Source organism: Symphalangus syndactylus, chromosome 21 (assembly GCF_028878055.3).
Source record: "Symphalangus syndactylus isolate Jambi chromosome 21, NHGRI_mSymSyn1-v2.1_pri, whole genome shotgun sequence".
Taxonomy (NCBI): domain Eukaryota; kingdom Metazoa; phylum Chordata; class Mammalia; order Primates; family Hylobatidae; genus Symphalangus; species Symphalangus syndactylus.
The window spans coordinates 71,925,380-71,952,275 of NC_072443.2; the positions used below are offsets into that span (position 1 = coordinate 71,925,380).

Below are 26,896 nucleotides of genomic sequence, written 5' to 3' on the forward strand. Positions count from 1 at the left end.
GGGAAGGCATCTGACTTGAAAGAAACAAATAGGAGTCCCGCAGCTGAAAGGACATATCCTTCCACGTCGCCGGGGATGTGGGATTGGGGCGATTTTGCCCTCCCTTTGTTCTTTCCCCTGCCTTCCACGTTTCCAGGGTATTTGATTGATGTCTGTCTTCTCTGTTAAGTTATTCCCCCGTGAGGAGAGAGCGGGTGGCAGTACCTGGCACGCAGCGGGCGCCCAGTATAGACCTGCTGAGCAAACGAATGGATTCAGGGGCTGCTGTGTCCCCCTCACCCACCCCGCGCCCCCTATGTGTCCACAGCGCCCCGCATGTAGTAGGCTTCCCCTAAACATCTGTACAGCAAATGATTTGCAAGTTTTCTGCGCTGAGCACGTGGAGCTTTGGAAACCAGGACAGCAAATGAGTGCCTCGGAGACCACAAAAGCGGTTCCGGCGCGTGCGAAAGGCGGTGGCTGGGCTACGGCGGAGGGAACGGCGCAGAGCGGGGCGCCCCGCCGGGAGCGCTGCCTGCGTGGCGCCCGAGGCAGGGGGGCGGGGGGCCGCGGGGGGCCGCGCGCAGCACGTGCTCGTCTGGGAGCCGGCCGGGCCGGGGCGGGCGCGCGTGTGCGCGTGGGGCGTGGGGTGTGGGGTGTGTCCGCGCCGTGCCCCCCGCGTGTGCTGTCGGGCGGGCGCCGGTGTGAGTCACAGCGGGGCTAGCCTTTATAACGGCCCGGAGGCTCGCGGGAGCCGCCGCGCCCGCCCGCCCGCCCGCCCGCCGCCGCTCCGCGCTTCACCCAGCGCGACCCGTCCCCGCGCCCCCAACCGCCTCCGACGGCCGCCCAGTCCCGAGGGCGCCATGAGGAGCCTGTGCTGCGCCCCACTCCTGCTCCTCCTGCTGCTGCCGCCGCTGCTGCTCACGCCCCGCCCTGGGGACGCCGCCGTGATCACCGGGGTAAGCGGTCCGGGCGCACCTGTCCACCCCTGATGCGCGCCTGGGATGTGCCCAGGGGGCTTGGGACGGGGACCCTGAAGGGCAGGCTAGAGGCAAAGGGAGGGTCGCCCTGGGCGGAGATACCTGCCCCTGTCGCCCCTTGGCGCACTTGGGAAAATGCCCAGATCCAAAAGCAGCAGACGGCTGGGGACGCTGGGCGCGTCCTGGAAGAAAAAGTGACAAGGATGTCGCCCACCACCTTTATTACAACCTTCTCCCGCTTACTTCTCCCTCATCACCCACAGCCTCACTCCTCGCATTTTTTTTCTGTTAGGCTGAAAGAAGTTTCTCTCTGAGTCTTCTCAAGTACTTTTGGAGGCTCTCCAGCCTTGAACCTTAAAATTTGACGGCCCCTTCCTGAAATGCAAAGGACTAAGACTAATTCCCCAAGTGCCTAGAGTCTTAATCCTACAGTCAAAGAGTTTGCTCCCCGATGCGTCCTCCGCAGAAACCCTTTGAAATCACTTGGTCCAGGGCCATGTGAGCGCTTTGAAAAGCAATTGTGGGAGCTTCCTTCTGGGTTCCGGGGGTTCCCCCCCTGCTCAGGGTCTTGAGGTCTCCCCATAAAAGTTTTAAATTTCTAATTCCTGGCAAAGCACCTCCAGTGCTCTGGCATAATGATGGAGTAGGTTGCTGTGTGGATGTTTAAACTTAGAGACGATGTCTTCATCTTTTTTGTGAGTAGGAACTAGTTCAGTTCTCTCCCACTCTCAACAATTTCGTGTGGATCTGAAGAATTGGGTTTGCAGTACAGTACTAAATAGTCTAGTTTACATTAACAAGGCAAAACTGCTATCATTTCCTGGATGTTCAACTTCTCTGTTTTTTAAGTGAGGAATTATTTCACACCTTCATTAAATTACTTCAAATATTTAAGTGCACATAATGGGATTTAAATAAAACGTCTATGTTTGAAATGTTGATACATAGACAATAAAATATCGTTTGACTTTAAAGGAAATATCATTGTCTTGAGAAAATCAAGCTCTACATTCTCTATATTAGTTATTAGGTTTATAGAATTTTGAAAGTCCTTTTGCTATGACAGCATTTGTATATATCCAACAGATATTTAACTATAAGCTCTGTGATATTTATTAGAAAGGAGATTTTTTTTAAAAAATTACTTGCATAGCTTTGCCACTCCATGTGGTTGAAAAAACGTTTTTGCAGGTCTTTCTAATACATGAGAATTGAAACATGATTGGATTTTTTTCCCCCTCTTCTCCTGCTGGCTCATTTAAAGTTTCTCTTAATCCTCTGAGCCCAAGATCCCTTTGCAATATAAGTATCTTTTTGTTCCATTCACAGGACAACACTATCTGAATAGATTTGCAATGGGTTAAGGATGAAGGGCATTAGGAAACAGCTGTCTAATTAAAAATATATAAACCTATGCAACTCTTTGTAAATTTTCCAAGAACTGAAGCTTTTGTTACAAAATAAAATTTTATCACATTGGCTGTCTATCTGTTAGAGAGGCTTAGACTGGGCTTATTATATAGTTATGTGTGCTGTTTTTGTTGTTATTTTAACTCAGTGTTACAAAAAGAGAATTTTAAAAATGTCTCTAAAGCAACAGGGCAATAAAATGTAGTTATGTCTCCATGACAGGAACCAGTAACTTATCAAGATATATTGTGTATAGCATGTTAAACATCCAGGTGATTGAATTTTAAAAGATTTTGGCTGGATTTTTGATTGTCTCATTAAAAAAAGCTCATGGGGCCTCAAAATTCGAGGTATTGAGCATCTGTTGAAATAAAATACTGGCGAAAACTTCTACCTTACATCTACAGTTTTTTGGGTAGCGTATGTAGGTATTTTGAAATTGATTTATATGCCCACATAGATTTGTTAAAACTATATTGTAAAAGATCATTGACTAGACACCTTATTTATGGGATGTAATGGCTACATATACATGATTTCTGGCATGCAGATGAAAATTGGAAAATTGAAACATTTATATATTGTCCTATAAAATCCAAACACCTCAAGGTGAAATTTTTAGCTTTTATCCAGATACTTGTTTTGAATAGACTGAGAAATAAATTCTAATGAGGGAAGTAAATGAATTTTAAAGTAAAATAGTTGGTTACTTTTAATGAGAAATAATGTTAAGAATGTGCCCGTATTTTATGTCTTGAGAAGTTATGACTGTCCTCAAAACTAAGAATTTTGAAGGACTGTTTTAGTTGTTTCCACTAATTGTACATTTAAATTTGTGCCTAAATGATAGAGGTTTTAGTTTCTTACATATATAGTACAGGATGTTTTTATCTTATCACTACCAAAACAGATTACTGCCCACGGTTCAAACAAAGCATTCTATTTTTTGTTGGTTCTAGGAAAGAATAATAGTTTTTCAGATCCATTTTCATGCAAATAAATTTAGATTTCATTATTTATTTCTATTTAGTAGAGTATGGAAATTCCTCCATAGTTGATTATTTCATTGTATGTATTTACAACTTTTATATTGAAAGCAGGTGCCTTGAGTTATTACTATTGACAATTGCACCTGTTACTTGCATTTCTTAATTTGATGGCTCTTACAGGATTGTTAGCTGATTTTGTAATGTACATATATGTTTATGCTAAGCCAGTTATTTGCTCTTTGCAGCTTATTCACCTGAAGGAAGAGTAACATAAGGCAAGCATCTTGGTCTGTCCATTTTCAACCTATGAGACTTCTTTAAAGAGAAAAAGGTGAAAAAGCAAGTCAGTGGTGTGAGAAACGTCAAGTCTCATGAACCAAAATGCAAATATTTGAAAGGGAAAATGAGCACTTCTAAAATTTACATCAGTGCCTTTTATGGGTCTGGAGTGTTTCATGCCAGATTTAGAGACTATTTAAATCTCTTTTTTTAAATTGGCCCCAATGTATTCTGCAGTTTAAATAGTCATAAAATCTTGTGATTCCATTTATGTAGTAATGGCCGTGTGTAGTGTAAGACTAATACAGTCTTGTTCTTCAAGTTCAAAGCCAATTCAGCCATAAAGCGCTGGAGAAAGAGAGCTGATTTCATTTATTAAGATAATCTTATGTTTACTTAAGATTTTCATAATCCAGGGGCTAGAATTTAGCCCAATTTCAAAAAATGAGAAATATCTATTCTGATCAGATTTTATTGTAGATATATACAAGTAAATGAAGGTTATCATATAAAAAAAACCTGATTATTAAAATCGAAGTGTTTAGATATTTAAAGGGCGTTTTCACTGCTAATTTTAGATTTCCTTAGCCTGAGTCTTTCCCATTATCTATATTTATCTGTTTGTTTATTACATTTCAGGCTTGTGACAAGGACTCCCAATGTGGTGGAGGCATGTGCTGTGCTGTCAGTATCTGGGTTAAGAGCATAAGGATTTGCACACCTATGGGCAAACTGGGAGACAGCTGCCATCCACTGACTCGTAAAGTTAGTATTTACGTATTTGTATTCATGGTGGTTCTACTGTGATAACTCTGAGCAAGGTCTGTATGACATGAAGGACCGGGTAATGTGCTCAACAAACGAAATGAATATTGGACATTAGCAAGGATAGCAGTGTAAAACTACCCCCTCTCCTCTCCCCTTTCATTTCAAAGAAATGTATCCTCTGTCTTTCTTATTCCAGTGATAGTTTTCATGTTACTGCTCTCATGGTGTTAGAAGCATTTTACCAATATAATTTTCAACACATGAATTTGCTTAAAAGTTATTTAGAACAAAAATATATATTATGCTCTAGTATGCATCTTTGCAGAAATCTGAGTATAGAAGTTCTTAAAAAGACTGCTTTTAATATTAGATCTACTGATAAGGCAGAAGTAAATAAGCTCTGTGTTTTGGAATTTGTTTAGAAAATCGATTATACAGTTACTCTTGTATGTTAGTTTAAACATTCTATATTTTGACTCTACCTACAGGACACATTTTTCACAATTTTAGCGATCGATGATATTTAATTTTCCAATTTGCTTTATTATCTGTCAGCTCAGTATCACAGTGACCTAAACAACACTTTTGAAAAGTTATTAACAGTAGTGGCATGATCATAGGGTGGCAGGATTGGACAGGGCTTGAGAGGTTGTATCTCCAAGGGTTGCAGACCCACCTGTCTGCAGGGGTCAGGAAGGTTTACAGTATATGAGGAAGCGGGTGGGTGGGAGGCAGGAGGCATGTGGAGCTGGAGGTTCTTGGCCTTCTGATTGAAAACCTTTGAAACACAGTGTGGTCTCAACAGAGCACCCCAGGAATGCCAGGTTGCATTGCCCTCCTCTGGTCCCACCTCCGCATTTTTCCCATTAGTAAAGTGCTTCCAGTGGCATTGCAACAAGTCCGAGGGCAGGTGGTTTGCGACAGGCAGAGCTCAGTCTCTTTAGAGTGTTCTTTCTACACATTGTATACTTTCTTTTAAATACAAGTAGAATGTTTTCAAAGCAAACCAAATTCCATTTTCTGTCTTATTTTTTCACATGTGATTTAGGGTTTAAAAATGTAATACAGCCAAACATCATTCCCTCCTCGGAGTGAACAGAATGAAATGAATTGTGGCCCCTTGGCCCAGGTTTAACTCTGCAAGCTATAATGTGGATTCTGGTTGTTTTGGGCCTATCTGAAGACTGAATTTACTTTTGGCTTTCCTGTGGTTGCCTTGTGAAATGCTTCCTGTTACATTTAAACCATCCCTCCTGTGGTTTTACCATGCAAGCCTGCACTGTCATTTAAAAACATGACATGCATTGTTTTTTCTTGGACAGAAGAGGTTTAAACTGTTACTTGTGTGTCTCAATGCCAAACTTCCCTGGAAGAGGGGCCACTGGCCCAGCTGCCTTTAGCATTGCTCTCGTTATTTTCAACACCCTTATTGAATTATGAGTTATCTTTTGTACACTTAAGTCATTGTCTCTGAAACATTTACTCTTAACTTTATCCTTTAAGAATTACGTTGTTTTTGGCTGGGCATAGTGGCTCACACTGTAATCCCAGCAATTTGGGGGTCTGAGGCAGGCAGTTTGCTGGAGCCCAGGAATTTGAGACCAGCCTGGGCAACATAGTGAGACCCCGTCTCTATAGAAAAAATTTTTTTAATTAGCTGGGCGTGATGGCACACACCTGTAGTCCTAATTACCAGGAAGGCTGAGGTCGGGGAGGGGATCGGCTGAGGTCAGGAGTTGCAGGCTGCAGTGAGCGTGATCTTGCCACTACGCTCCAGCCTGGGTGACAGAGCAAGACTCTGTCTGGAAAAAGAAAAATTGTGTTGTTTTCATACAGTATTAGTACAGCTTCACATGCCCGAGATGCTAGAATCACATAGCCTGTTTACTAAAACAAGGGAAAAGGGACATATCCCATGGAACTATGTTTGTGTTAATAACAATCATAATTGCACCTTGTTAAATACTGTGATGTACCAGATCCTCTATATTAAATGTTGTATATGTACTTCTTATTTAATACAACAAGCCTGTATGCAACATTAAGCCCCAGAGGGGTTCAGCAACACAGGCTGTGAGTAAACAAGAGACACTCAATTTCATTCTTTGTGACACTCTATTGTTTATGTGGTCTTAATCATTACACGCCTCCACCTCTGCGAAAGCAGTCGTTGGGTTTAATTTGAACACTTTTTAGTCCAATTACCAAAACTGGTTTGTTTAGATAATAGAGACAAAATGATCCCTGGAATGAGTGATAACAGTTCAGACTGGGAATTTGTGCCATGGTTTTGATGAGTGTTCCAATCCTCTGCAATATTTAAAAGAGAACCGAATTCTATTTCCCCAGTTTCTAGATAACTTCAATTTCAGGTTTAGTCCAAGATTAATTTTGAAAGTAAACAAATGCAGTCTTCTTGCATAAGCCTGGCTACATCTCTTTGGTTCTGTTTTTATCATGGATCCAATAATGAAATCTTTAAATAATAGAGTATGGTTTTCAGATGCTCACTTGAAATGTATTTCTGGAATTTTATTTTCTAACTTTTCTTATTGGTTGCTTTTTTATCTTCATATACATTTTGAAAAGTTATTTTGATGACCTATTTTAAGAGAAGATCCCAGAGTTGTACTTGTTCCAGATGAAATTTACCTATTATAGAAAAAGATCTAGTTTCTTCCAGAATATCTCTCAGCTGTATAGTCTGTTCAAAACAACTCAAGAAAAAAGTCTTTCCTCAGTACATTCTGATGAACATTATTTACAGTATTCAATTATGCTCTGAAGTTTAATGACTCATTAGTAGATAGTAAAAATGTAGATCCTGTATAGAATTTTTTTTTTTTTCATTTTGTTTCAGCTTAGTCATTAGCCACTGAAAATCTGTTTATTTGGGTCAAGTGAACAGTGTTTGATGAATGAAACTGAGAACCATAGGTAGGAGTTGATAGCTACCGAGTTCAGTTTACTGTTTTATTTAACATGTACCAATTAACCTGTAGAGTTTACAGTCCCTGACAGGCTATTGTTTTATAATTGTATAGTTTTGAAATTTATATTTGATAATTTTAAGATAGAATAAAATATATGAGATATATGAGTTCACCTAGGAAGCATAGTATGCATATTTTCTAAATACATTTTAAAGCAAATAATAGTTTTAACAGGCATTCATTTTTCTCAAATTTTTGAATTTATTTTATTTTATTTATTTATTTATTTATTTTTTTGAGACAGAGTCTTCCTTTGTCACCCAGGCTGGAGTGCAGTGGTGTGATCTCGGCTCACTGCAAGCTCTGCCTCCCGAGTTCACACCGTTCTCCTGCCTCAGCCTTCTGAGGAGCTGGGACTACCGGTGCCCACCACCAAGCCCGGCTAATGTTTTTGGTATTTTTCGTAGAGACGGAGTTTCACCTTGTTAGCCAGGATGGTCTTGATCTCCTGACCTGGTGATCTGCCTGCCTCGGGCTCCCAAAGTGTTGGGATTACAGGCACATTTTTGACAATTTTTTAACACTTCAGAATGACTTAACTGAATCATGCCTTTAGAAGAAAGTTTCTGTTTAAAAAAAAAAAAAAAAGTGGCTGGGTGCAGTGGCTCACGCCTGTAATCCCAGCACTTTGGGAGGCCGAGGCGGGCGGATCACGAGGTCAGGAGATCGAGACCATCCTGGCTAACACCGTGAAACCCCTTCTCTACTAAAAATACAAAAAATTAGCCGGGCGAGGTGGCGGGCGCCTGTAGTCCCAGCTACGCGGGAGGCTGAGGCAGGAGAATGACGTGAACCCCGGGGGGCAGAGCTTGCAGTGAGCCGAGATCGCGCCACTGCACTCCAGCCTGGATGAAAGAGCGAGACTCCGTCTCAAAAAATAAAATAAAATAATAAAAAAAAGTTTCTATTAATGCCGGTACTTTCCAAAGTCTACATAGAAGATTAGCCATTTCCTTCCCATTTTGACTAATGTTTAGCTTTGAAAGCTTTGAACACTTTTTAGTGTTCAATAATTATGTGATTAATACTTTAATTTTTATTGCTCATTGAATTCTGAATTTTTTCAGTTTAAACAACTATGTTTCCTTCAAACAATCTTGTATTTAAATTTTCCTGCGCTTTTTATGTGAACATTTTTAGCACCAAGTTTTTTTAAAAACTTCACTTTCCTTCCTTTTCTGAAGGAAAAATATTCAAATAAAAACCTGGTACTTGTTTTTTTTTCAACTTAATATTTAAAAAATTATTAGTGGTTTCTATTTTAGAACCAACCTGTGAGGAAACATTGTAAACATAATTTCAGAATATGAAGGCATTAAAATTTTAACATTTTTTAAAGTAAAAAAATTTTAAAATACTAGAATATAACTAATGCAACTAGAAATTTAGCAAATATGGGGAAGAAAGCATAATATGCTGAATTTCTCATCTTTCCTATCACAATGTCAAGAGCTACTGTCTATGATTATTTCTTGGGGTAGCATCATAGCAGTGTTTATAGGTTCAGTTCAGCAAAAAGACTTACAAGACAGAAATAGGCTTTAGTCTAATACAGGTTTTCTCAACTTTGGTACTATATACCGTTTCCCCAGTTTCTCCCAATGGTGACATCTTGCAAAACTATAGTACAATATTACAAGCAGGATTTTGACGTTGATACAGTTAAGGCACAAAACATTTCCATCACTATAAGGATCCCTCATGTTGCCCTTTTCTAAGTGCTAATTTCTCTTTAAAAGTGCTGCGAAAAAGTAAAAGTCATGCTTTCTCAAAGTGCTGGATGTTCTGCCTCGGTAACTTCTAGAATTTGCCGTTTGGAATTCTAGGCTATTGGAAACTTTGCCTTGAGTGTTGGTTGATTCTAAAGTAAACCGTGAGGTTTGGACTAAGTGGTTCCAGTGTGCATCTTCTGTAAGCACTTTCTCTTGCATTTGTGATTATGAGACACCTGTTAGCTTTGCCACACAGTGTCTGTAGATCTAGAAGTGAGTGGGCCAGTCAAGAAACTGACAAACATCTACTGAGTGTATAATATCAGAAATCATGGTTTTTGGCCAGGCACAGTGGCTCACGCCTGTAATCCCAACACTCTGGGAGGCCGAGATGGGCAGATCACTCGAGGCCAGGAGTTCAAGACCAGCCTGGGCAACATGGCAAAACCCTGTCTCTACTAAAAATACAAAAATTAGCTGGGCGTGGTGGCACGTGCCTGTAGTCCCAGCTACGTGGAAGGCTGAGGTGGGAGAATCCCTTGAACCTGGGAGGCGGAGGCTACAGTGAGCTGAGATCACGCCATTGCACTCCAGTCTGGGCACAACAACAGAGCAAGACTCTGTCTCAAAAAAAAAAAAGAAAGAAAGAAAAGGAAAGAAAAAAGAAAAAAAGAGAAGAGAGAAAAGAAAAGAGGAAAGGAATCATGGTTTTTGTCGTTAGGAGCTCACAGATCTGAGTGAACAGGGTTTGAATGAGAAAAAAGCACCTAAGTATTAAGGACCCTGCAGTTCAGTATAATCATTATGTTAAGGTCACTCAAAGCAGATCCAGATTGATGTTCATACAGTCTTGGTGTCCTTGATTTAAAGAAATAATACAAAGATTTTTTTTAAGTTTCACAAAAACAAATGACCTTGTGAACACACTACCAGGGTCCCTCGTAGGTCCTGGACTAGAGGCCTATACGTGAGAGGGGCTTCGGCCTCTTGGGCTTCATGGTGAGTCCATCTCTGAGTTTGGTGGTGTGAGTTACGTTTTGCCTGCTCGGAGCTGGGCAGGGCAGTGAGGGGAGCCTTGGGATCTGAGACGGTCATCTTACTTCTGCCCTTCAGGGAGTTCCTAGACTCTGTGGGGCATTGCAGGGCATTTGATTGGCACATAGCAAATATTTCCTGAGTGTTTTCTGTGTACCAGGCTAAGAGCTATATGCTCATGAGTAAAATGGATATGGTCCCCTCTTTAGAGAGTCTGGAGTCTGGGCTTGGTGGTGTTTGAGAAGAGAGCAAAATCTGGAAGAAAGCAGGACCGTGTTTGACTTTGAGCGCTTTCCCCTCCTAGCTGAGTAACCTCAGTCCAGGACCTTCACTTCACCTCAAAAGGAAGCCACTTACCTCTATCTCAGACAAAGCAAAAATCTGGTGCTGAGGTTTGGGATGACATTCATACATGATGCCTTCTGAGACCTGACCCATGGCGCACAGTCCATGTGATTTTTCTTTTCTACCGGGCCCAAGGTACTGCCCACCCCATGTGACAGGCCAGAGAGTGATCATAGTGTCGTGATGCAGAAAGGACAAGGCTGTGAGTACCAGCAGCTGAAACAATTTTACTGATGTTCTGTCTTGTATCATTAAGAGGGAAGCGCCACCATGCACAGCCTCGCCTGTTTTGCTCATCATTGTATGCTCGGCACTTAAGATAGGGCCTGGTGTGTAGGTGGCACTCAGTATCTGTTGAATGAGTGAATGAAAGTAACATATTTGGTGATCTCCGTTTATAACAATTTAACATGCTCATTATAGGTGTATTTGACTGACACACTTCAGGCTCCTTTTACTTGGATATTGCTATCTGTGTTTGTTTTTCTCAACCTCAGCACTACTGACGTTTTGGGCCAGATAATTCTTTGTCATAGGGGTTGTCCTGTGCATTGTAAAATGTTTAGCAGCGTCCCTGGCCTCTACCCACTAGACACTTAGAGCATCCCCCTCCCTGCCCTTAGTTGTGACAAATGAAAACATTTGCAGACATTGCCAGATGTCCCCTGGGGTCACAGTCATCCCTATTTGAGAATCACTGGCCCATGCAGTAGTTTTAGGCTGGCAGAAAGGAAACGTAAGGTCTCAGGGTCAGAATGGGCTATAAAGGTCATTGGTGATCACTTCTCATGCTATCCACTTAGAATTGTCTAAGCCAGTCCAGCTGTACTCACCTCCTCTGATGTGTTCTTGGTGGCAGCAAAAGAGCCGACCCTCAGTGTTCCCTTTGACACACAGTGACAGAACCATTCTGAGCACAAGTCTATATTAATCCAGTGGTGAACATGACTGCATGTAGATGCTGTCATTAGAGCCTGGGAAGTCATGACACAGCAAAAGGACAGAGGAACTGGGATGGCTTGGCTGTATCTTGCTCCGCCAGTTCACTACATGCATACCCTGCCCTCCCCTTGCCTCTTTTTCTTCCCTTTGTATTTATTGATCTCAATCATCTCCCTGGCCCTTCCAGAAAAATTTTGGAAATGGAAGGCAGGAAAGAAGAAAGAGGAAGAGAAGCAAAAGGAAAAAGGAGGTAAGAAGAATGCGAATGTGGTACCACCAAAAGACATGCCTAGAAGAATTAGCCTTTACATTGTTGGACTACCATAGAGTTGGGTCTGTCCTATCAGTTCAGCCCCAACATAAGATTAGAATGGTTCTGCCACTGTCTGTAGACAGCTTTGATAATCTGTATTGCTATCTGTATGATATATACAAAGAAATTTATCTGGAAGGCATCTAAAAGATGCATTTCAGATTTTCTCATAAGAACAGATCATTGATGAGGGGTGGCCTCTTTTGGTGGAACCGATTAAGAAATACACTAGAATGATGTTGAAGTTGAGTTTAGAAGCAGGAAGAACACATCCTCTGCCATGCTTAAACTATGGAAACATCTCTGAGACATGAGTCTGTAGTCACTCGTCTCTCTCACTTTAGCCTGAATCAGAGTCACTTGCCATCTGATTTCACAGACGCTCCAGGCCTGGGATTAAACTTTCTCCATATAACTTGTGTTTGGAAATGGTAACTTGTAAGACATATATAACTTGTAAGACAGGCAGATTCTCAGGAAGGTGCTATTGCTTAGGGGAGGGAAAATAATATTTGCTGTCTTTATTCTAGAAAGCGTACGTATTTGGAGTGTACACCATTTACCACTGGCACAGACAACCACCATGCTCGCTGTCAGTTGACCCTCCTCAACCCAGCTTGGCTGGTGAAATGGGCTGGGCTCTTAGAGTGACTCTCGAATGAAGCAGACCTTTCACTGCTACTCAATTTCCATTTATGCAAATTGAGCTTGCCTTCTTCTCTGATTTTCCTCTGTTCCTTTTAAAGTTTTTTCCCAGCATTTTGACTCCTGGCATCTGTGTGCAAATGTATGAATTAATATATTGCTCATTGATGGTGAGTTTATATTTGCTCATTGCGTAGACATGGTCATGCCCATAATACCAGGTTCAAGCTTAAGGAGCTTCAATGATAGGATACCATAAAAAGAAATAAATGAGAAAAAGTAAAAGGCAGTACAGCGTGAGGACTAAAAGCTTGGTCTCTCAGGCCCACTCACTGCTAGACAAGCTTCAAGTTTTAGATAAGTGACCTTGGCCAATATACCAGTCTCTCTTTGCCTCATTCTCTCATCTGTAAAATGGGTACAATTAAAGTGCTTGCCATCTTTACAAGGTGATTGTAAGAATGGGAAAGGATAACATATAAAAAGTACAGAGCAGGCCGGGTATGGTAACTCACATCTGTAATCCCAGCAGTTTGAGAGGCTAAGGCAGGCAGATCGCTTGAGGTTGGTAGTTCGAGACCCACCTGGCCAACAAGGTGAAACCCTGTTTCTACTAAAACTACAAAAGTTAGTCGGGCGTGGTGGCATGCACCTGTAGTCCCAGCTACTCGGGAGCCTGAGGCAGAAGAATCGCTTGAACACGGAGGCGGAGGTTGCAGTGAGCCAAAACTGTGCCACTGCACTCCAGCCTGGGCAACAGAGCAAGACTCTGTCTCAAAAACAGTAAATAATAAATAAATAAAAAGTACTGAGCATATTGCCTAATGGGTAGTTAACGCTCAGTGAACACTAGTTATGTAAAGAGCTATCTCAAGAATGGTTTGGTTTGTTTGTTTTTGAAAACTTTCCAGCTCTGACTCCGTTTTCTTTTTTATTTAGGTTCCATTTTTTGGGCGGAGGATGCATCACACTTGCCCATGTCTGCCAGGCTTGGCCTGTTTACGGACTTCGTTTAACCGATTTATTTGTTTAGCCCAAAAGTAGTCGCTCTGGAGTAGAAACCAAATGTCAATAGCCACATCTTACCTGTAAAGTCTTACTTGTGATTGTGCCAAACAAAAAATGTGCCAGAAAGAAATGTTTTTGCTTCCTCAACTTTCCAAGTAACATTTTTATCTTTGATTTTTAATTGATTTTTTTTTTTTTTATCGAAAGGGAATTTTACTTTTGGGTAGAAATATAAAGTGTAAGGCATTATGGAACTGGTTCTCATTTCCCTGTTTGTGTTTTGGTTTGCTTTGGCTTTTTTCTTAAGTGTCAAAAACGTACCCATTTTCACAAAAATGAGGAAGATAAGAATTTGATATTTTGTTAGAGAAACTTTTTTATTTTTTTCTCACCACCCCGAGCCCCATTTGTGCCCTGCCACACAAATACACCTACAACTTTTGGTCCCCTGCCTCTTCCACCTCAAAGAATTTCAAGGCCCTTACCTTACTTTATTTTTCTCCATTTCTCTTCCCTCCTCTTGCATTTTAAAGTGGAGGGTTTGTCTCTTTGAGTTTGATGGCAGAATCACTGATGGGAATCCAGCTTTTTGCCAGTATTTAAATAGTGAAAAGAGTGTATATGTGAACTTGACACTCCAGACTCCTCTCATGGTGCGGACGCTAGGAGTGCTGCCGGACCCTTGCTAAACCTGTCACTCAGGAGGACTTCAGCTCTGCTGTTGCGCTGGTGTGTGGACAGAAGGAATGGAAAGCCAAATTAACTTAGTCCAGATTTCTAGATTTGGGTTTTTCTAAAAATAAAAGATTACTTTTACTTCTTTTACTTTTTATAAATTTTTTTTTCCTTAGTCTTCTACTTAGAGATATTCTAGAAAATGTCACTTGAAGAGGAAGTATTTATTTTAATCTGGCACAACAATAATTACCATTTTTAAATCGGTATTAAGTTGTAATTTAAACCTTGTTTGTAACTGAAAGGTCGATTGTAATGGATTGCCGTTTGTACCTGTATCCATATTGCTATGTAAAAATTCTGTATCAGAATAATGAAAGTACTGTATATCATTTGATTTATTTTAATATTATATCTTTATTTTTGTCATGGTTGTTGTCAGTTTTTATTATAAGCAAATTTCTAAGTAGGCTACGTCCCAATATGGATAAAGACCCCAAGGTTGGTAAAATAGCCCCGAAGATATGTGCATTTTCATTTTACATACAGCAGAGTTCTGTGTGCATGGATTTTAAGGTAGTTCAAAAAATAAACGATGCATAAATCAGTGAGATTTTGGAGCGTGAAGGAAAATGACGCTGTGCAAAACTGTTTGTAATCAGGAATGGACTGATGGGGCTTAAGTGTATTGACTTGGCAAAGAGTGATGGGAGCGTGTGTCGCAAGTGGTTAGACAGGGTGCTAGGTGGTACCACACAGTGATGCCAATGTAGGCTGGCCTCGAAAACCCACCAAGTATTGTGAATGGTTTCAACGTGGCAAATAAACAACTTGTGGAATGTGTTCAACTGACTAAACTTGCCCATGCCAACCAACCAACCATTTCCAAACACAGAACTGTCTGTCCATTTTGTAGTTATTGACTCAGCCAGGGCTTATGATAGCACATTGTATGTAATTTTACCCCTTGAGCTAATGTGTCCCATAAATGTATGGGATTTTGCTGTGCTAATTACCAAACTTGGTCAGAAAAATACTATTTTTGGTTGTTTAGTTTGTGTTCAAGAAACATTCCTCTGCGAGTTTGCTGAAGAAAATTCAACTTCGACAAGGGGAATTATGAGTAAAGAAATAGGCACTTTGGCAAATTTGTTGTTTGTTTTCATGTAATGTTAAGACTTTCGAGGCTATGTTGGCCAGGTGCGGTGGCTCACACCTGTAATCCCAGCACTTTGGGAGCTCAAGGCGAGAGGATTGTTTGAGCTCAGGAGTTTGAGACCAGCTTGGGCAACATGGAGAAACCCCGTGTCTACCAAAAGAAAAAAAGAAAAGAAAAGAAAAATTAGGTGGGCATAGTGGCATGCACCGTTAGTCCCAGCTACCCTGGAGGCTGAGGTGGGAGAATCACCTGAGCCTGGGAGGTCAAGGCTGCAGCGAGCTATGATATTGTGTTACTGCACTCCAGCCTGGGTGACAGCAAGACCATATATATATATATATACATATACATATAAAAGGCTATGATGTTGTTTCTTCCAGTTTCTAGGATCGTCTCACACACATGCTGGGACTTCATAGACCAGAATTTCCACAAAGTAAGGCAAGATGAAAATTTACAAGAGAAAAACTAAATCCACAGTCTACTTTGAAAATATCATGAATGAATTCCCTTCATTCCAAGGTAGAAAGAAATCTTATACTAGAAGATGATGCCCAAACCCTACTGGACCTTTGGATTTCTTTGCAAACATTGACTTTCATGAAAACTATCATTTCTGACTTTGTTTTGCCTTTTATCAGAAGCAACATTTTTTTAACCATAGAAAAGTTTATGCCAAAACTATTTCCTATAGACCCTCATATCTCACTGAGAACCTTTATTCTTCTCAGTATTTCAATGTAGTTTTTTTGTTAAAGCCTTTTATAAAGTCAGTTCAGTGATAGATCAAACACATAGCCCAATTTTCCTCTTCATTGGTTTCTTTTTTTTTTTTTAACTATACTTCAAGTTTCAGGGTACATGTGCACAATGTGCAGGTTTGTTACGTATGTATGCATGTGCCATGTTGGTGTGCTGCACCCATTAACTCGTCCTTTAGCATTAGGTATATCTCCTAATGCTGTCCCGCCCCCCTCCCCCCACCCCACAACAGTCCCCAGAGTGTGATGTTCCCCTTCCTGTGTCCATGTGTTCTCATTGTTCAATTCCCACCTATGAGTGAGAACACGCGGTGTTTGGTTTTTTGTCCTTGCGATAGTTTACTGAGAATGATGGTTTCCAGTTTCATCCATGTCCCTACAAAGGATATGAACTCATCGTTTTTTATGGCTGCATAGTATTCCATGGTGTATATGTGCCACATTTTCTTAATCCAGTCTATCGTTGTTGGACATTTGGGTTGGTTCCAACTCTTTGCTGTTGTGAATAGTGCCGCAATAAACTTAGTGTGCATGTGTCTTTATAGCAGCATGATTTATAGTCCTTTGGGTGTATACCCAGTAATGGGATGGCTGGGTCAAATGGTATTTCTAGTTCTAGATCCCTGAGGAATCGCGACACTGACTTCCACAATGGTTGAACTAGTTTACAGTCCCACCAACAGTGTAAAAGTGTTCCTATTTCTCCACATCCTCTCCAGCACCTGTTGTTTCCTGACTTTTTAATGATCGCCATTCTAACTGGTGTGAGATGTTATCTCATTGTGGTTTTGATTTGCATTTCTCTGATGGCCAGTGATGAGCATTTTTTCGTGTGTTTTTTGGCTGCATAAATGTCTTCTTTTGAGAAGTGTCTGTTCGTCTCCTTCACCCACTTTTTGATGGGGTTGTTTGTTTTTTTCTTGTAAATTTGAGTTCATTGTAGATTCTGGATATTAGCCCTTTGTCAGATGAGTAGGTTGCGAAAATTTTCTCCCATTTTGTAGGTTGCCTGTTCACTCTGATGGTAGTTTCTTTTGCTGTGCAGAAGCTCTTTAGTTTAATTAGATCCCATTTGTCAATTTTGGCTTTTGTTGCCATTGATTTTGGTGTTTTAGACATGACGTCCTTGCCCATGCCTATGTCCTGAATGGTATTGCCTAGGTTTTCTTCTAGAGTTTTTATGGTTTTAGGTCTAACATGTAAGTCTTTAATCGATCTTGAATTCTCATCCCACCCTTTTATAGCTTCATTTTTAGAAGGTTAAAGCTGGGGACCATTTTAACTTTAAAAACCAGACACTTTTGATATTCAGTAAGGGTCCCTGTGCAATTCACTAGCTACCTTTTATGGTGTTTCCATCTCCGTGTTGCTATGTCTTTCTGATAATATCCTCGGAATTAATCTCTGATATCTTCCCCAAAGTTGTTAATTCTCAGTACTCCCTTTTGTGTTAAAGAGAACTCAGTTTCTTCCAGCATTTTCACAAATTTTAATTGACAAAAATTGTATTTATTTATGGTATACAACATGATGTATTGAAATATGGATACATTGTGGAATGCTAAATTGAGCTAATTAACGTATGGACTACCTCACACATCATTATTTTGCAATGAGAACAGTTAATATCTCTTAGTGATTTTCAAGTATACAATATTAACTCTAGTCACTGTGTTGTATGATGGATCTTCGTTCCAGGATTTTTTAATGTATTTCAAAGACGACAGTCTTTAACAACATGATCTTTAAATAAACTTTATTATCCCCCACATATATATATATATATATATATATATATATATATATATATGCATATGTGTATATATTTTTAGGGTACTTTCAGAGTACACTTTTCCCAAAATTAAAGATGCAATTATGATGCTGTTCTTGAAGTACGGTTCCCATTTTTTCCATCACTCACCGCTCTGAAAATTTTTGATTTGATTTTTTTTGGATGAGGCCTAAGTGTTAGGATTTTATTTAAAGCTCCCTGATTAATTGCAAGGTGCATCTATAGTTGAGAGCCACTGAGAACCAATAGAGGACTGTGTTCCTATAGAAAGGTTACTGGTACCCAGTGACACTATTTGATGAGACACCCTTCTAGTTGAATTAGAAATGAGGATAGTAGCTGAGTGTCTTTGATTTTCTTACCACCCTCAAAAGTTCCTGTGGTCCTCAGCACCAGTTCCCTTTCATTCTAGAGGGAAGCACACAGAGGGGTCCCACTGGAGAATTCCCGGCAGCAATTAGCCCATTTGAAGAATTCATGTGAAGTTCCCTAGAATTAGATTAGGGAAGCAGGCCCCAGTCCAACCCGGCTAGCCTCACAGCTCCCTGGGTTTCATGAGCTCTCACATCCTCTAGTGCACCCCCCCGGGTGACCCAGCTTCAAAACTCCCTAGCAGGCACTCCCCTCTCCCCGCCCCTTCCACATACATCTCAGGATTTCATTCTATTTTACAGGGTCCATAAATCATCTAAGTGCTTTAGAAAGCCCAATATTAGACTGTGCTGTAACTGAATAAATCAGAATGGTAAGCATTTCAATAAAATAGATACTTGTCACAAAACATTAAAAGCAAAAAAGTAGGAAATTGTGGTATAGGCAACACGATGGCTGGCAACAAAATGCAGAGGCTAATGCATATTACGTGCATACCGGGTAAGCATTCTTGTGCCCCCGTGGAGATTCCCTCATCATAAAGCCTGGAACACCGACTCATGCAGTTGTGCCAGCTGGGCAAAACGATGGCCTTTTCCATGGAGTGACAACTATGGTGAATAGTTCCAGGCACTCTCACATTACTCCAGAGTTTCTCCATCTCAACGCTAGTGACTTTCTGGGCCACTTTTTTTTTTTTTTTTTTTTTTAGACAGAGTTTTACTCTGTCACCCAGGCTGGAATGCAGTGGCATGATCTCTGCTCACTGCGACCTCTGCCTCCTGAGTTCAAGTGGTTCTCCTGACTCTGCCTCCCGAGTAGCTGAGACTACAGGCGTGCACCACCATGCCCGGCTAATTTTTGTGTTTTTAGTAGAGATAGTGTTTCGCCATATTGGCCATGGCTGGTCTTGAACTCCTGGCCTCAAGGGATCTGCCCACCTCAGTCTCCCAAAGTGCTAGGATTACAGGCATGAGCCACTGCTCCTGGCCCTGGGCCACATAATTTATTGTTGTGGAGGACTCTCCTGTGCATTGTAGCGTGTTTAGCAGCATCCCTGGCTACTAGTTCCAGTAACACTCCCCAAGTTTTGACAACCAAAAATGTCTCTAGACATTGCCAAGTGTCCTCTGCAGGTTGCAGGTGGGGATAAATTGTCCCCCTTTGAAAACTACTGCTTTAGTCTAAAGCTATTTTGTGTCTGCTTGACTTCACTTGATAATAATATGTTTTTATTTCAGTATAAAAAGTTGAAAAGACAGTATTTAAAAAGTTAAACCTCCAAATGTGACATTGCAAAATAAGCATCCTAAAAAACAAGGAAAATATTTTGTATCCAAAATAGTGGATGGGGCTGGTCATGCCAGTGGCTCACACCTGTAATCCCGGCACTTTGGGAGGCTGATCACTTGAGAGCAGGAGTTCAAGACCAGCCTGGCCAACATGGCAAAACAGGCAGCTGGGATTACAGGTATGCTGGTGCATGCCTATAATCCCGCTACTGAGGAGGCTGAGGCCCGAGAATTGCTTGAACCCAGGAGGTGGAGGTTGCCTTGAGCCAAGATCAAGCCACTGCACTCCAGCTTGGGTGACAGAGCAAGACTGTGTCTCAAAAAAAAAAAAAAAAAAAAAGTAGTGGAATGGTAAAACATTTGATATAGTTTACATATTCAATAAAAAAATCAGTTATCTGTCAGCTCTATAGTTTTCTGTGTTTCAAGGAAGAAATTTTTATAGTCACTCTTTAAAATAAAGTTTAAGATCAAGGGCTCTCTGGGAGGCCGAGGCGTGTGGATCACAAGGTCAGGAGTTCAAGACCAGCCTGGCCAAGATAGTGAAACCCCGTCTCTACTAAAAATACAAAAATTAGCCGGGCTTGGTGCTACTTGGGAGGCTGAGGCAGGAGAATTGCTTGAACCCAGGAGGCAGAAGTTGCAGTGAGCAAAGATCGCACCACTGCACTCCAGCCTGGGCGGCAGGGTGAGACTCCGTCTCAAAAAAAAAAAAAAAAAAGAAAAAAGATGCTATATAATTCATCTAATATTCATCTAATTTATCTATGATTAAATTAATCTGAGCCCTTCATTTTTTTTTTTTTTTTTTTTTTTTGAGGAAATGTGTCTCCCAGGCTTGTCTGGAACTCCTGGGCTCAAGTGATCCTCTCACCTTAGCCTCCCAAAGTGCTGGGATTACAGGTGTGAGCCACCACACCCGGCCAACTTCACATCTTTAGAGTACACTTCTAACACATTTCCACATTGTTTAAATCTAAATTTTAATCATCTTGATTAAAATGTGATATAACTAATGGAAAATTTTTTTGCAGAAATGTAAAAGCTTTACAAGCAAAATTGGGGGAAATTGTGCTTTATTAAGTTAAACAGTTGAATAATTGCTGAGAAGTTCACATATAGAGTTTCCGTACAAACAAGACTGAGGCTGGCAGAAATGCATTTGGTTCATTCTGAAAAAAAAAACAAGCAAGTCAACAAAAACTTTATATTATTGAAAAATTTAAACATAAAAGTAAAGGAAGTGTAAAGAAGTCTCATCTGTCCATCATTCAGTGTCTCATCAGCATTTATCATCTTGATGCCATCGTCATTTATCGTCTTCTACCTCTACCGTCCCACCTATCTCCCTTCTGTATTGTGTTGAAGTGAATCAATTTTGTCCTTTCTTGACAAGGTCCATTGGTCACTATTTCATATGGAAAAGACAGCCAGCCGCATTCTGTGTGTTATCAATACATCTTCACCTGTACTCTTAAATATTTGCTCTTGAGATATATTTTTGAAATCCAAAATAGGTGTTTGAAATGGAGGAGCAAAGTATTTCAGGCCTAGAATGTGTATGTGAATGAACGTTTGCTCCTGTATAGAAATTTAAAAGAAAATATTTTGCGACTCAAAACATAGGAGACTTAGAGAAGTATATGTCTAACTGTGGTGCTGTGATTGGTTTATAGGAGCTGAATGGTGTCTGAAATTATTAGTCCTTTAAACAGCAAATGTGAATATTCCATATTAATTTTTTTGAATGTGGTTAGAAGAGGAAAAATTTCTACACGGAAGATATTTAATAAAACTGGTAGACTCTTAATTGTCTTCCACAGTCCTTTTATTCTCACATTTGTTCATTACTTCTCATATTCTCTCTCTCCCTCTCTCTCTCTCTCTCTCTGTCTGTTTTAGCAGGGTACATGACCACCCATCTAGACATCTAGAGACTGGAGACTGCGTTTACCAGCTGCCCAAGTGTGGCCATGTGACGTAAATTCTTAGCGATGAAACGTGAACAGAAGTGATCTGCCACATTTACTTAAAAGAAAACTCCACTTCCTCTCCAATAAGGAGATGCAATAATGAATCTGTCTGCTTTGCAGAGAGTGAAGGCAACTGGGGAAGATAGTAGAGCTGACCCACCAACGTGGGTCCCTGGATAAACTCCAAAAGCAGTCACCTCATATTAGAGAGAGACAATCATGTCACCGTTGTAACTTTGTTAAAGCACTCCCACCTCTACTAACCAATAAGTGGAATCATTCTCTTCAAAAGTGCATCATGTTGTTATACTTTTTACTTCATTTTGTTATTTTTTATTTATTTATTTTTGAGACAGAGTCTTGCTATGTTGCCAGGCTAGAGTGCGGTGGCGCAATCTCGGCTCACTGCAACCTCTGCCTCCCCGGTTCAAGCGATTCTCCTGCCTCAGCCTCCCGAGTAGCTGGGACTACAGGCACGCACTGCAGTGCCCAGCTAATTTTTGTATTTTTAGTAGAGACGGTTTTTCACCATGTTGGCCAGGATGGTCTCAATCTCTTGACCTCGTGATCCGCCCTCCTTGGCCTTCCAAAGTGCCGAGATTACAGGCATGACCCACCACGCCCAGCAGATTTTGTTATTTATTTATTTATTTTTTCGAGACAGAGTGTCGCTCTGTCACCCAGGCTGGAGTGCAATGGCGTGATCTCAGCTCACTGCAAGCTCCGCCTCTCTGGTTCACGCCATTCTCCTGCCTCAGCCTCCCAAGTAGCTGGGACGACAGGCGCCCGCCACCACGCCCGGCTGATTTTTTGTGTTTTTAGTAGAGACGAGGTTTCACCGTGTTGGCCAGGATGGTCTCGATCTCTTGACCTCGTGATCCGCCTGCCTCGGCCTCCCAAAGTGCTGGGATTACAGGCGTGAGCCACCGCACCTGGCCTTTATGTTTTAAACACCGTTTTTGTGTTCTTGTTCAGTGGTTGCCATGCAGAGAGTGGGATCAGTCGGCACACTCACCCATCCAAAACCGGTTTGGATGTTGGGACTGATGGAGGGTGTGACAACACTTATTACTCACATAATGGAATGTTCTGGTGAGAACAGGGCAAGCACAGGTTGGCCCAGGTGGCAAAGGCAAGGCACTGAGGTTGATTTTCAGTTTTATTGTGACCAGGAAGCAGAGCTGGGCTGAGGGTTCTTACCAGGGTGGGCTAGCTCAGGTGTAGAGCAAAGATACAAGGAGAGAGAGAGAAAGAGAGAGAGAATGTTGGGGTTTGAGAGCTGTCAGTGTTCCAATGTCAGAATGAAGTTTTCCTCTTAACTATGGTCCCGATACCTTAATGAGAACCTGCTAACTAAATAAAGAATCTTCAAATGACAAATGATTAAACTTACTTAAAAATTTTGGTCACGAGAGCTTCTAATTCCAAACCCTAAGAAAATGTGTAAATCCATCTTCTTGCAGCCGATGTTTTAATCTCTGAAAGCTGTCACCCGCCCATGGATTAAGACATTTTAGAAACAGGGAAAGTCACTGAGGCCCATTACAACTGTGAATTTTCTTATGATGCTGAAATGAATTTTAATCTGGCCAAAAGGTACCAGAAAAAAAAAAAAAGACCAAACTTTAAATGACACATTTAGAGTGAACAAAGCTGCTTTTCAAACTAGCAAAAGCAAATTAATATACAGTTAACAGAAAACTAATTATGTCTTTATATAATTGTGTTTCTTTCAATAGAGGCAGGTCATTAAATGTGTATCCAAAAGTATTAAATTCTAATATATTTATAAAACTTATGAGGTAACTTACAAATTGAGAAAAAAATCCTTTGTTAGACCACGTGTCACTATACTCATAAAGGATTAGAGCAATTATGCAAATTAAGTTCTAGAAATAGCTCTGGGTATCCCATAATTCCTCAAGACAGATATGCAAATTAAACTGATCGTCGTAACTGTGGGTTAAAAGAATTACACACTGTACATTTACGCTCCTTCTGTCACTTTGCAGAATGAGTTTCTGTGACAGGTTTTTTCCTGTCTCTTCTCTTTCTCTTCTGTGTAGGACATTGCCATACACGTTGGTCAATATTCAGGAAATATATGGAGAATTTATAAGGAATAAAAGGGAAAAATAAATCTGTTAAATTAAAAGACAAGAAAAAGTTTCATCCCATGCACTTTAAGCTTAATGATTCCTATAGAATTTTTTAATAAGACATGTATTAGGTGGTATTGAAATGTAAATACTATTTCAAAGCCCTTCAAAATTACAGCACTTCTGTACCTTCAAGAAAATGAAACCCTTTACTGTTCCCTCCAGGTTTAAACCAAAAAACAATGTATGCTTCTCAGATATCATTTTCTGGCAGAAAATAAGATTTCCATCCCACAAAGCTAGGCAGATTTGGCAGGCAGATTGGCATAGTTCACATAATATACATTTATCAGGGAAATGTTTAAATATACACTTTTCCAACAGTTTACGTGCTTTCCACCTAGAGTGGGCTGGCCACTTAAAACTTAATTTATAAATGACTCAGTTATTTCTCCTAGAAGCCAAGTAGTGATAGCTTTAATTTATCTGTCTCCTAAATGTAACTGAGAAATACAAATATTGCATTTATGCCTTGACATTGCAACTTAAAATGTTTTTGCATGATTTCTCTGTGTAATTTGAAATGACTTCAAAACTTCAGGCTTTCACATATAAAATTTGAGCTGTTTATTTATCTTATATTCTCCGACTAGGATACAGAGTTGGTTGGGTACCTACTGAGCCTTTTCCCTACCCTCTTTTCTCCTAAACGAAAGCACAAAATACCCTTTTCTGTAGTGTAAACCTGCCATTTCCCCCATCCCTCCTTTGGGAGGGGGTTGGAGTGGCACTTTTCAGGGCTACCTGGTTGATTTCTATTCAGTTCTGACATTTCTGGTCGACAGCGTCTTTGCTGGCTCTCCTCACAGCATGATTTTATGTAACAAACTTCCTGCAATAAAATGGCCGCACTCCTCACTAGCACTTGAACATTTGGATAGAATTGGAAGAAAAACCTTTGAAGAGGGAATTTTGTGGTTTTATTTCGCTTAGAGAAATGTATTTTGGAAAATGGATTCCAGAGTGTGGAGAGGGCAGAGGGAGTCAGAAAGAAATGTAAGAACCCAGGAGGAGGGAGAGATGGAAACTGGACAATTTCTGTTCCAGTCTTCGTGTGTTTCTTTTTCCCTCCATTGAGTAACCAGAGATAGAACGCCTAGGGCCCTTTCTGGACAATCAACAGTGATGTCTAATCTCCTCAGTATTCCCGAGCTCTTTATCTAGATCCCTCTTTTGACATCTACCATGTTCTTCCTTGCTTTGTGGTTTTGGGTACATTTGCCAAGTTTTCCCAATTAGCCTGCTAACGCTTTTTTTTTTTTTTCGAGATGGAGTCTCACTCTGTTATCCAGGCTAGAGTACAGTGGCGTGATCGCAGCTCACTACAACCTCCACCTCCTGGGCTTCATTGATCCTCCCACGTCAGCCTCCTGAGTAGCTGGGACTACAGGTATGCACCACCATGCCCAACTAATTTTTGTATTTCTAGTAGAGATGGGGTTTCGCTATGTTGGCCAGTTTGTCTCAAACTCCTGGCCTCAAGTGATCTGCCTGCCTCAGCCTCCCAGAGTGCTGGGATTACAGGCGTGAGCTGCCGCACCTGCTATCTCTTTAGCAAGAGTGCTGCCCCTTCCTTATCCTTGTGTCCTTCTCCACTGCCCAACACAGAAACTGGCTTCTTATTAGCTTTCAATATCTGTTGGTTAGATGGATTTATTCAGATGGTTTTCCAGATTCCTGTAATTAGATTTATGATATCAAAAAAGTTTGGGCCAGATGTGATGACTCACACCTGTAATCCTAGCACTTTGGGAGATCAAAGCAGGAGGATCACTTGAGGCCAGAAGTTAGCCCAGTCTGGGAAACATGTACACCATCTCTGCAAAAAAATCTTTTTAATTACCCAGGAGTGGTAGCACATGCCTGTGGGCCCAGCTACTCAGGAGGCTGAAGCAGGAGGATCACTTGAGTCCAGGAATTGGAGGCTGCATTGAGCTATGATGGTGCCACTGCACTCCAGCCTCAGAGACAGAGTGAGACCTGGTCTCAAATAAACAGACAAACAAACAAACATGAGTGGATCAAAAAGTTATCATAGACCAGGCATGGTGGCTCGTGCCTGTAATTCCAGCACTTCGGGAAGCTGAGGTGGGCAGATCATTTGAGGCCAGGAATTTAAGACAAGACTGTCTGTACTAAAAATACAAAAATTAGCCAGGAATGGTGGCACACACCTGTAGTCCCAGCAACTTGGGAGGCTGAGGTGGGAGGATCAATTAAGCCCAGTGGGTGGAGGTTGCAGTGAGCCAAGATCATGCCGCTGTACTCTAGCCTGGGCGACAGAGCAAGACTCTGTCCTAGAAAAAAAAAAAAAAAAAGGCCTGGTGCAGTGGCTCACACCTGTAATCCCAGCACTTTGGGAGGCTGAGGTGGGATCACCTGAGGTCAGGAGTTGGAGACCAGCCTGGCCTACATGGTGAAACCGCGTCTCTACGAAAAGTACAAAAATTAGCTGGGCATAATGGCGGGTGCCTGTAAGCCCAGCTACTCGGGAGGCTGACGCTGGAGAATCGCTTGAACCTGGGAGGCGAAGGTTGCAGTGAGCCAAAATCGCACCATTGCATTTCAGCCTGAGTGACAAGAGTGTGACTCCATCTCAAAAAAAAAAAAAAAAAAGAAAAGTATCATAAAGCGCAATTAAACAGAACTGGCCTAATAATAGGTATCTTTTTAATCTTCTGGACTTATTTCAGTTTAAGAAATCATGCCAAATATATCTCATTTTTCTAGAACCAGGTTAATTTAACAGCAGCAGGCAGAACAATCAGATAGTTGAAAAATATTAATAAGCCTAATTTTTTAAAAAATTGTGGATACGGCTCTAGAATATCAGGCATACCTAGCAAAGGGGTCAAGGGGATGCAGTAGTTTCAAGTATTGTTGCAGTTTCTTGTCACTCCAACTAACAAGCTTCCTGACTACTAATGGGTGAAACAAAAGTAGTTTTAATTTCAAAACCAGAAGTCTAGAGATAGGAGGTTGCTAATCTAATTAAGCAACTCAAGAATGTTAAAATGGGTGCCTGCACTTTTTATCTTTCTGTTCTGCTATCTTCACTGTCTTGACAGTGTCTCCCCTCATGGTTGAAGGATGGCTGTTGTGGCTCCAAGCCTCACATCCTATCACCCCGAAAGGAATAAAGAGGGAAGGGAAAAGAGTTCTCTTTATTGGCTGAGTTAGGTCTCAAAAGTCTTGTCCAAGCTGGGGGGGAAAGCATAAAGAACCCCTTGGCGTTGGATTAAGTTTGCTTTTACTTATATTTACTCCTGAAGCAGCTAATAGGACTCCGATGTGGGTGGGTGGAGGTGCTTTCCC

The 26,896-nt window shown here is 41.1% G+C and overlaps 1 protein-coding gene across 2 annotated transcripts; it reads left to right on the plus strand.

Moving 5' to 3' along the window:
* Nucleotides 1–751: 751 nt before the first annotated feature.
* On the plus strand, nucleotides 752–14,502 carry PROK2 (prokineticin 2). Of its 2 annotated transcripts, XM_055260639.1 has the most exons (4): nucleotides 752–938; nucleotides 4,277–4,402; nucleotides 11,620–11,682; nucleotides 13,330–14,502. In XM_055260639.1, exons 1-4 carry the CDS (start codon nucleotides 843–845, stop codon nucleotides 13,432–13,434), a joined length of 390 nt encoding a protein of 129 aa, XP_055116614.1. In that variant the 5' UTR covers nucleotides 752–842; the 3' UTR covers nucleotides 13,435–14,502. The 2 variants fall into 2 exon arrangements, with proteins under 2 accessions (XP_055116614.1, XP_055116615.1); XM_055260640.1 differs by lacking the exon at nucleotides 11,620–11,682.
* The last annotated feature ends 12,394 nt before the right edge of the window (nucleotides 14,503–26,896 follow it).

Coding starts and splice junctions, on each gene's coding strand:
- PROK2 (XM_055260639.1), top strand. CDS start 843: ATGAGGAGCCTGTGCTGCGCCCCACTCCTGCTCCTCCTGCTGCTGCCG. Junction 4,403..11,619: donor GCCATCCACTGACTCGTAAA/GTTAGTATTTAC, acceptor TGGCCCTTCCAG/AAAAATTTTGGAAATGGAAG. Junction 11,683..13,329: donor GAAGCAAAAGGAAAAAGGAG/GTAAGAAGAATG, acceptor TTTTTTATTTAG/GTTCCATTTTTTGGGCGGAG.